The sequence below is a fragment of the Netta rufina genome, assembly GCF_964035555.1.
Source record: "Netta rufina genome assembly, chromosome: 9".
Classification (NCBI taxonomy): domain Eukaryota; kingdom Metazoa; phylum Chordata; class Aves; order Anseriformes; family Anatidae; genus Netta; species Netta rufina.
The window spans coordinates 26,285,930-26,296,652 of NC_140132.1; the positions used below are offsets into that span (position 1 = coordinate 26,285,930).

The 10,723-nt window shown below is 46.1% G+C and overlaps 1 protein-coding gene across 1 annotated transcript; it reads right to left on the reverse strand.

Moving 5' to 3' along the window:
* Nucleotides 1–1,618: 1,618 nt before the first annotated feature.
* Nucleotides 1,619–4,683, reverse strand: SUCNR1 (succinate receptor 1; the record flags this gene model as incomplete). Its single annotated transcript, XM_084292390.1, is given in 3 exon segments — nt 1,619–1,729; nt 1,731–2,663; nt 4,606–4,683. Coding segments are annotated over 3 exon segments (1,047 nt in total). The 5' UTR covers nt 4,609–4,683.
* Between the last annotated feature and the right edge of the window lie 6,040 nt (nt 4,684–10,723).

The window sequence follows — 10,723 nt, forward strand, 5'->3', positions numbered from 1 at the left end:
TTGTCAACGAAACATTTGCACATAACTGACACACTGGAAGCCAGAAATGAAGTTGTCTCTGATATGACGATGGCTGGGGGTCTCCCTTTGTGCCCACAGGGGTGGCAGCACTGCCGGCACCCCAGGCTGTGCTGGGAGGAGGGGGCTGCCCACGCCCCATGCCCGTGCCAGGCCCTTCCCACGCTGCCAGTACTGCTGTGATGTGCCCACGCCGTGCCCCTCTCGTGATGGAAGAGTGGAAGTTACCAAAATAGCACATCCGTGATGCCACCAGCACAGATCCAGCAAAGCAACAGGGTCCACAAGTGCGTTTTCACTTCATGTGCAAACACTGCATAAAACACGTTCTTCACTTCTCAGCCCCCCCTTTTTTTTTCCTCCAGTTGTCATTCATTTCACATGTTGCTGGTTTTCTTTACGCTTTGATTGCATCAGTCTTTTCAGTATCTGTTTTCTCTCTGGTAGATTTCCTGTAATACTTTTAGCATTTGCTCCGCCTCCCCCCCAGCCTTGCCCAGACAAGAGCAGCTGTATTCACAAAAGCAAACATCCCATGCTCTGACCGTTTCATAGGTTTTTTCACCCCTTGTATTTGAAAGCAGGTCAGTCACTGGAGAGCAAGTTTCTACTGCTTTTATTCTTCCCCACTGCAATGATTTTGCAGGGATACCAGGCAGAGAACTGGCTCCTCATCAGCTCCCATTTCATTACTGGAACAGTTAACGGAGTCCTAAGCGTGAGGTCCAAGCGCTGCTCCAAGCTGTACACTCTGCTCTCACTTAGAGATAATTGCATTGAAGTTAAGTAAATCTATACTTTGACTTTAAAGCTAGATTCAGTTTGAAGAAGTAAAAATAAGAAAATGTATTGTTTTACATCTTAACTAAGAATTGCCTTTGTGCATCGCTGGGACCTCAACACCGGCCATCGTTGGCATTTTGGCAGTCCCTGCTGGCAGTGCGAAGGAACCTGCCTGCGTGCACACACAGCATCACAGCCTCAGCGCTTCCATGAAATGCCTCTAAGGCCAGCAGCCAAATCTTATGGCTCTGCACCCCTTGCCATCATCACAAATGGAAATAGCAACCTGGTCACCACCTCCCCGCTGGCAACACCAACAAAAACTCCACCTAGCTGTTTGCATATCCTCCTTTCTTGCCACATCCTAGATGCGAGCCCAAACCAACCAGAATTGTAAATTGGCTCAGCTTTTTATTCAGAAAAGTAAACCTCCCATGAGCTGCAGAGTTTGCAGAGGGGGGCAAGGAAATCACTTATGCAAAGAAAACTCAACACTGAGCCCCAGTCAGCGTTGAGCCAATATCATCACTTCCAGGATATTTTATACAAGTCCAGGTCCAGTTCAGCATCAACTTATGGGTCACAAAGAAGCTGTAATTGAACAATTTTTTCCTCTAAGAAATGCCACAATGATATTTTATTTGGAATATTAATAGACCACAGTGTACTCTGTTATGAGAGCACCGTGTCCCGCTGTCTGTTGTCATTGACATTACTTCTGTCCTACTGAAATTAAATTAGCAGCAGGAGGTTTACTGTACACTAAGGTAACAAGTGCATTTAGAGAAGCACAATCAGCTTGTGCATATTCTATAGTCTAAATACAGCTATCTACAAAAATTGCACTGTACATTGGTGAAAATTCTCCCAGTTTTCCTCCCCTGTCTCCCAGCGTGAGAGTTCTCCTTACTAGTTCATTTGCTGGGGGTTGTGAACCTGGTCAAGAGCTGCATTATTTTTGCCATCAGCATCTCTCTGAAGTGGTCACCCATTAAGAAATAAAAAACAGGATTAATGGCACTATTTAAAAATGCAATGGGTCTTGTGACGATGTAAATGTCTTTGATGATGTTCTGTGTGCACACAGACATATTCAAGGCTGGTATTCGGGAAGCAATTCGGACGTTGCGCATTATGTGATAGGGAGCAAAAAGCAATGAAAAGGTGGCCAGTGCAAGAATGACTAAAGTAAGGGGTTTTTCAAGTGTCAAGAAAGAACTGATTTGCTCTCTCCACTTTTTAAGAAAAAGAAACATCTTCACATAGAAAAAGCACATAATAGAAAGAGGGATAAGGAACCCAAAGATAGTCAGAAACATACTATAGATAAGGCTTTTTCCAGCGTCTCCAGAACTTGCATAATCTAGACATTTGTCATTATTGGTAGACTTTTCAGTATCCAGGAAAGCCATCAATGGCAACAGTTCCAATATCACCAAGATCCATACGGCAATACACACGATAAAGGCTGTTTTCTTCTTCTGCAGAATATGTTCTCTGAAAGGATATTTTATGAGCAGGTACCTGTCAATACTGACGACAGTAAGGAAAAGGATGCTGGTGTACAGGTTTGCATGCAACAGGAACCTGTTGCTATAGCACAGCGTGTTCGACTCTACCCAGTAGCCTCTGGAGTAGCCGTTCACAAGTACTGGTAATGTACACAGAAACAATAAATCTGATAATGATAAATTAAACAGGTAGATGTTGCCACTTTTCCAGTCTTTCAGGCAGAAAATATAGCCAAGCACCACAATACTGTTTCCAGTGAAGCCTAAAATGAACTCAAGGCTATACATGGTGGAAAGATAATACTTTTCTAGGGTTTCACTGATCTCACATCTGTCTGTGTTGTTCACAGCCTGGAAAATAAAAAAATAAAAAATAAAATAATAAAATAATAAAAAAAACCATTGCATTGTAAAAAATCATTGCATTATCATTTTTATGTTGTTGCTGCAACAGGTGAATATAATGCACTGCTTCCTTACAGCTTGGATGGTAACTAGCTATTTGAACTTGAAGAACATGTCTTATGCACAGAAGATTTCTACTTTCAGCTACTGACCAGGGCTACCAAACAGTTTGTGTGAGCAAAAAAACTGCACAAGGATACTGAGGTAAGAACATAACCTGGAGGCATCTGCTGCAGCACAACAGCTCAGCCAGGCTCAAGCAGGAGCAGAGGCTGGTGAGGCTTACCAGCCAGCAGCTCGTCACAGCCCTTGCTGGAAGTCATCTGCCTCCCTCTTACTCAACTTCCGACCTGTGGCCTCCTCTCTCATCACTAAGCAGAAGTCCACTTTCCAGAAGAATAAAGAATGAGCTCATTGGCAGCAGCATGGCTAAACTCTGACAATATTTCTCAGAATTTAGAAACTGTTTATTAGATCTATTGAGCCATTCGTTATGTACTTCATATGTTTTTGTTGGTAACTCAGCACCAGAATGGCCCGGGAGACGTGCAGCTGAAGCACGCATCCCCTGCATTGCGACAGGAGATCTGAGCCATCCCTGTGGAAAGAGGGTGTTTCTGCTCCTGGGGCTTTACAACTCTTTTCTCATTTCTTTCTACAAAAAGCCCTTTCAAGAATGGATGGTTAAACTACAGCTGATGAGTAATAGTTGATATGAAAGCTACTGTGGTTAACAGGACAATACAGTGAAGTCCAGGATAAAAATTTTGCTTTGAAAGAGTTTTAAGATATTTTTGATGGGAAAACACCATGTATGATTTATTCAATCACAATAAATAACTTCTGCTAAAACCCTCTGCAAAGAAAACGAAATCCCGGGTAACTCAAGTGCTGTGCCCAGCGCATGGCAAAGCGCCCCGCGTCCCTCCCCACTGCACGCAACGGGGCACAGCTGAGCCCCAAGCCCCTGCTCTGCTGCCACACGCCCGACAAAAAGCCTTGCCTTTTTGCTCAGAAGGAACACAGTCAGCAAATAAAAAGGAGCATAGATTCCTAGGAAGCTGCACCACGTGTCAGTTTGCTTGAGGAAAAAAAATTGCTTCTTTTTTAAGGCTGGCTAAACGAATGCTTTCATTTCAAAGAAGCAGAGCAGAATCGCAGGTGCTCACTACCCTTCGTCCTCAGGTCAGTGCACACATACTCACCTGCAGTGGTGTTACAAGAGGATGATAAGCAAGAGCTTTCTGTTAAAACATCAGCAAAAGAATTAGAAAGCAGGGGAAAACAAAATGTTAGGAAAAAAAAAAAAAAAAAAAAAGATTAGAGCTGAAATCAAGCAAAGTTTCAGCTCTGAATGAGCATCAGTGTGACTGCTGCAAAATCTGCTTAAGATAGGATAATGACATAATCTGCATAGAACAAGACTTTTCAAAGTTGTTCTGGTGCCTAGAGTATAACTCTGAAACCACAGGTCTTGTGATCTGCCTTTAGAATAAGTACAGCACACAGAAAACTTCATAAAGCTACGAGCAGCAAAAGCCCGCACTTGGGCAGCATCCCTCCAGCAGCAGAACCCCGGCAGCCACGAACGCTCCCTGGGCTCCCACAAGCTCACCAGCAGCCTCGCACCCAGCCCTGGCTCATCAGAGCCCTGCGAAGGCGCGCCAAACTTCAGCACCAGCTTAGTTACAGAAATGACTGCGCAGTCATCGGCATTTTAAATGCAAGCAATTAGAAAGTCAGTGTATTGACTGACACATTGATGTAGGTGGCTGTTAAAGACGGGCCAGCCGACTTCCAAGCAGTAAGCGTGAGGTAGCGCAAGAACTCCCTCGGAAGCAGTCTGGCCACAGGAGCACAGCAGCTGAGGGCACGGCGCGCAGCTTACCATGCCGAGGGCTGATCCCCGCGTCCTGACAAGCACGCGCTGACCATGCCTTGGATCTGTTGGATCACCGGAGCGCAGCACAGCATAGCTGCTTTAGCCTCGTTTGCATATGATTCAGTCATTAATGAGTCACGGGCGAAGGAGCAATTTGTTTGGCTAAGCAGCGCCCAGGGGCAGCTTCAGCGGGAGGAAGGCGCTGCAAATTTGCGGAGCCGAGAGGAACAGGCGAGCACTTCCTCCTCACAGGCCCCATCGGAGCTGCCCGCAGCTCGGCAGCGCTGAGGCAGAGCTGCTACCGGGGCTGTGCCACCAGGAGCACCTGCGGGAGGCCCAAGCCACTAATGTGATTTCGGCTGACACAATCCTGGCTTGGGCTCATCCCAGACCAGGGGCCAGGAGCTGAGGTCCCCAGGCCTTGCTCCAGTGGGCCAGCCTCGTGCGAGCCCCTCATGCGCTGCAGTTCCCAGCGAAGGCGAGGGGAGTGCCTGCTTCCCCAGACACGTGGTGGGCACACGGCTGCTCACAACACACTGGGAGCCTCACGGAGGCTTCAGGAGGGCAAATCCCAGTGTCTGGCCTCCTGATCAACTTCAGCATCCCAGAGAGCAGCAGAACAGGCAGGGCTTCTGCCTTTTGAGATCAACGCAACAGGTGCAATAGCTCAGTGGGGCTCAACAGCTAGCGAGCCAACTCAGATGTTTTAATTATATTAAGTATCGTGCTAAAGAAAAACACCTGAGTTTTATACAGTAATACATCTTAACTTTTCCCTTTTTAGCTCTGTCTCCTCCTCTACTGACACCTTGGTCACAACAGATTTAGAGCTGTTCAGAATACTGAGAACTTCTATAACAAGCATGTTCATCCTGCATTCCACGGCAAGTTGTGGTATATACTTTTTCTGCTAAAAAACCTTTGCATGAAACAACTGAACAAAATATTCAATGAAAATGGTTACAGTGAAAATAGCATCACACGGCCAGAATACCAGCTGTGCACGTGGTGTGCTTCTACGGCACCCAGAAAGACCTGTGCTTTTTTGATAAGGTTTCCACCATGGGCAGTTAAGAGACTTTAATTTCACAATGTTGCCGCAAGTCTGGTACCTCTAAATACTCGGGCAACCAGTAAGTGACCGCTCTAACCTTCTTGAAGAGATCCAGGCCTGGAAGGGAAGAGAGAGATCATTCGGGGTGAGGCAGCCTAGAGGTGCAAGGAGCAAGCATGAGCAATCCCAAAGCACTCTTGCAGCCCGGTGAGCGTGCACCACGATGTCCTGCGGGGAGCTGGCAGCAGGGGGCCCAGGCCTGGATGCAAAACTCACTGACCTGGCATGAGGGAGACACGTCACTCAGCTAGGAGCCCTAATTCCCAGAGCCTCGTACAGCAGTCATCTGAGAGTGTCCTCGGTACAAACCTGTTCACTGAGAAACAACCTGCTGCAATCATCACCAAGTCAAAAAGCAATCCACCCCTAGTTATTACAGATGTACATGGTGTTTCTCAGGCAAGCTGCTGAAATGTTGCTTCCAGAGATTTAATCCTACAGCTCCCAGTCACTCTGAAGCAAATCTTCAGAAACTGATGGGCATTTAGTCGGAGATGAGGGCAGACTCGGGCTGTAAATTAATGCTATGCTTTAAATTCGTTGGATTCTTTAGCATCCTGGAGGCCTTAAAGAAGAAAGTCAGGCCCATTTGTTGTCATTAAATACCCATTAGCTGGTTTATATTAAGACTGAGGCCTATCAAACAAGCCATGCATATTTAATGGTTTATTATGATGAATTTGCATTTGACTCACTGGAATGCGTCATTAAGGCTGACCTTGAGTGAAATGCGGTGCCTCTCCTGCAGAGGCTTTTAAACAGGAGATGCTCATCCCCACTCAGGATTTGTCCCAGGGAGGAAAACAGAGCAGGGAATTTTCTTTCAGGTTATAAATTAATACTGGGGGAATAAATTTATACCATGCTCTGACTACTAGGAAACCACAGAAGAGAGCTTTGTGATAACAAGTGCAGTGCCAATGGGCCAGCAACGTGTGTTGCTGCTGCACGCCAGCCCACACAGCACTGGGCAGAGCCTGTAAAGTGTAGCAGCCTACTACTGCTCCTACCTGTGTGCAAAGAACGGGTAGGATAAGGTGTTTACTTCTGTTTATTTGTCACTTACTTGCGTTAGCCCAGCAGCACTGGGTTTACCCATGTCTCAGGACAAAAGTGACTTGTTTCTCCTCTGCTTCAGGCCCCAAGCCCGACCCTTAGCACATAACTCAGAGGTGCATTTGCCAGCTCTCATCTGGAAAACCTCCAGGCCTCGGGCTCTGCTGATGGCCAGCCCCGGCGCCACAGCACCCGTGGACCTGCAGAGCCCGTGCCCGAGCTGCGCCAGCCCCTGCCGCAGCGCTGAGGCTTTGCTAAAGACACTGTTCAGAGAGGTGAGCTGTTGTATCTGGCTGCATGGTCAGGTGAAAAACATCAGGAGTTACAGCAGCAGAGCCAGCCTGCTGCAGTGTTTGGCCAAGCCCTGTAACCGTTTTCATAGTGCAGTATATTTGATAGCTGACTAATTAACCCAAGCACAGGGAGCATTATACTACAGGAGCCTTCTGAAGCTGTTTCTGTGAACCAGAAGGTACATTTTTTTCCTCCGCTGCCTTGAAGACACAATGGACGAGTGCTCACCAGCTCCTGAAAGCAGCTGGGTCACAACGCGGGAGTGCGGGCAAGTGCCCGGCCTAGGAAGCAGCAGCAAGCGGCTAAGGCCTGAGGGAGGCACAGAGCACAGGCAGACGACAGTGGGCTTGTGCTAAGAGCACAGCAAGAAGAGGGCTGAGCAGTCCAGGCTGACCCCAGCAGCGAGCCCGCCGGCCGGCTCCTGCAGCTGCCGGCCCCAGACAGCACCCCGGGGACGGCGGGCACAGATCTGCTCTACAATTGCTGCGGGCAGACACGCAGCAAGTGCAATAAGCAGGTAAAACCCAAATGAATCCACTCCTGTGGATGATCTGGATGAAATTCTGCTTTACGACAGGAACACATGAGCAAACCCGCGGTGTTATGACTGTGTGTAGAAAGTTATTTGCATAAAGTGCTTCCATAATGCACATCTCGTAAGCAACAGCCTCCCTTAGCACTTCGCCATCTGTTATTTGGAATTGTACTAATTATATCCAGGGTGTGAAGATGAGGAAAGACATGAAATTGCCTCAATTATTCAATTAAATTTTGTTCCCTGAAGGAATAGATCTTTATTAACAAAGTATGCCTCAAAAAGTCGAACAGAGCTTTCTTTGGCTCCCTCCAAGCCACAAAGCCCTTCTTGCTGAGCCCTGTCTATGAAGGGGAGGAAGGGGCACCTGCTGTCCTCAGCTGCTGCATGGGAGATTCAAACTGGAACCTTCCCCCTCCTCTGTACCATATGGTACATACGTATAACATATCACCTATACATACCATACACATACCTATTTCTTTTTGATGAAGCATAAATGATAACTGCATGTAATAGAAGGCTTTGTGAATAAATCAAAAAAAAAAAAAAAAAAAAAAATCCTGGAGAAGTTAATTGCAAGATCTTGATAAACAGAGTGAAAGAGCCTGAATATCACTATGATTATTTTCAAGTGGGAGAAAAACATGATTTGGCTAATTAAAATCCTACCTTCTTTTTTTCTTATTGTCTCCTTTCTTTGGGATGCCTTTCAGGTTAGCAACTACTAACCTGATTAGTATCTGGGATAGAAAAATGTATTCTAATTTTTCTCTGAAGACAATTCCAGTAAGTCAGCTAATACTTAAGCATTAAAAAACTGCTTTAGAATTTCCCAAGTGGTTGATAAATAGTATTTGCTTCTCACTTACCAGATTCTAAATATTTTACACATTCAGGCAACTGCTGCTGCACTGAAAAGAATCTGAATAAATGAAGTGTTTCTTCTACGTGGCAGCACAACTCCAAAGAAATAGTAACAGAACAATAAAGATAAACTTCCAGAAATGTACATGCACTTACTGCTGCCAGGATTTGCATGCGCAAACAGGCAAACTCGGGTGCGTTTGCAAATAGAGTTACACGCCACTGCTGCATGATAAAGCAATTTTCAGGGAAGATGATCAGTCTTCATGTGTGGGTGACCACCAGTTTCAGGACCAGGAATACAAAAGCCACCGCCTTTGACTACAAACAGCTCCGCCCTTCTGGCTGTGAATACACCCGATTTGTTGCACGGGGGTATTCATTTTTCATAGCTTTAATCCTCAGCGTTATGAGCATGAAAAAAGTACAGGAAAGAAAAATTATCTCAAAGAAAAATACCTTTCAATAATTGTTAAACAGAGAAAATACGCTTAATATCACTGTTTTGTTCTTAATATCACTGTTTTTCCACGTTTGTCCCAGTTAAATGCATCTATGAATACTGTATAGATTCGTTCTCTTTCTGAGCACAGATCCCTAGCCCTGATTATCCTGAGGCCACAGACTTCACAAAGCTGTTAGTCACAGGGACTATCCATATCGGCCTCTGTAGTCACATCGGCTTCCAGTAGGTTTGCCAATAAGGCATACCTGGATTAACATGTGTCTCTGCAGCAGTTTTTGCTGCTGCCAACGTAGCTGTGTCTGGAGCAGTGCGCAGCAGCTGGGATACGCAGCTGGGGCAGGTCCCTACCCGCAGGTTACCGCACGGCTGTGGTACACGCTCTGTCCTCTACTGGTATTGAGGCCAGCATGAGGCTTGCCCCTCTTGGTGGGATCCGCAGCATGCCAGCCCAGCTCCTTGGGCAGCCCTTAGCCCTTAGAGGGAGCCTCGCTCACTCCTTGCTCCCAGCACATTCCAGCCAAAGCATCCACAGCAAGTTTGGTAACGCTGCTAGCCCTCTTGCTTAAAAAAAGATTTTCTCCTACCTTGCAGGCACAAAGCCTTCCCAAAGGTAAGAACGATCATTTCTAGAGGTGTCTCACTCTTCTCCTTGCCAACACCTTTACTGCTTTATCTCCTCGATGCCTGCACATTTGCATTCCCCACGTTTAACCACGCTGCATTAAGGCACAACTCCCCCTTCTCCACCACCTCTCCACGCTCCCTTCTCAGTGATAACCACCTGCTGATGGCCAGCCTGCCTCCCCTGCTGATCACTTCCCTACATGTCTCCTTTCATGAGCATTGACCAAAGAAACTGAGCGGAGGCAAGGCTCCACAGCTGCAGCTCCTCCAGCAGCTCCCAACAGGCTGCCCCGCACCACAGCCGCCCCACAAGGCTCGGGATGCAGGCAGGAGGCCTCGGGCACCCAGACCCTTGCTCAGATTTCCCCGTGCAGCACAGGGCTCCAGGGGCCCAGCACAGTGGTGCCCATGGAAAAGGGAAACACAGCCAAAATGCAGCAACAGCAGCGTAAGGTGAGGACGGATGCCTGCTTCCACACCCTGGGCTCGGGCACATCCCCCTCTGATGCAAAGGAAGTAACTTCCCTCTCTAAATGTTCTCTTAAGCCCATCTTTTTTTGCTGCTTATATGGGAGAAAGAATAAATCAGTAAGAATAAAACAGCAAGACTCAGAGAAAGGATCACCTAACTGAATAAAAGCCAACATGTTTCATCCTACTGACATTTGCAGCACTGGAAATACCCTAACTTACTGTGTTTACTAAAGGATGTTTGTTATTCTTTTCTAATAAAAGGAATACATGAATGACAAGAAGTACACTGCAATCAGAAAAGTTTAATTTTTATATTCAACATAATGAAGATGAAAAATACAGCAATCTGACAATTCCATCTAAACAGGCTGCATACACAGTTGGTAACAAACAACAAGAAAAAAACAGTATTCTTGCAGATTCGATATCTTTTACGCAAAAGACGAAACAGGATGCTAGAAGTATTTTTTGGTATTTTGCGATCTACCTAAAATCAATAGCTAATCAATATGTGCACTCATTCACAACTTCTCGTACTTGTGCTTAATACAGAACACATTTCTACTGAGGATATTTGTTCAAGACAGAACTAAATTGTATTTCTTCAAGCCTACAATACTGCTAAGTTAATTTCATTTTAAAAATTCATATGCAAAAGTTACTAAACAGCTTAAAGTATTATGTGTTCTAATTA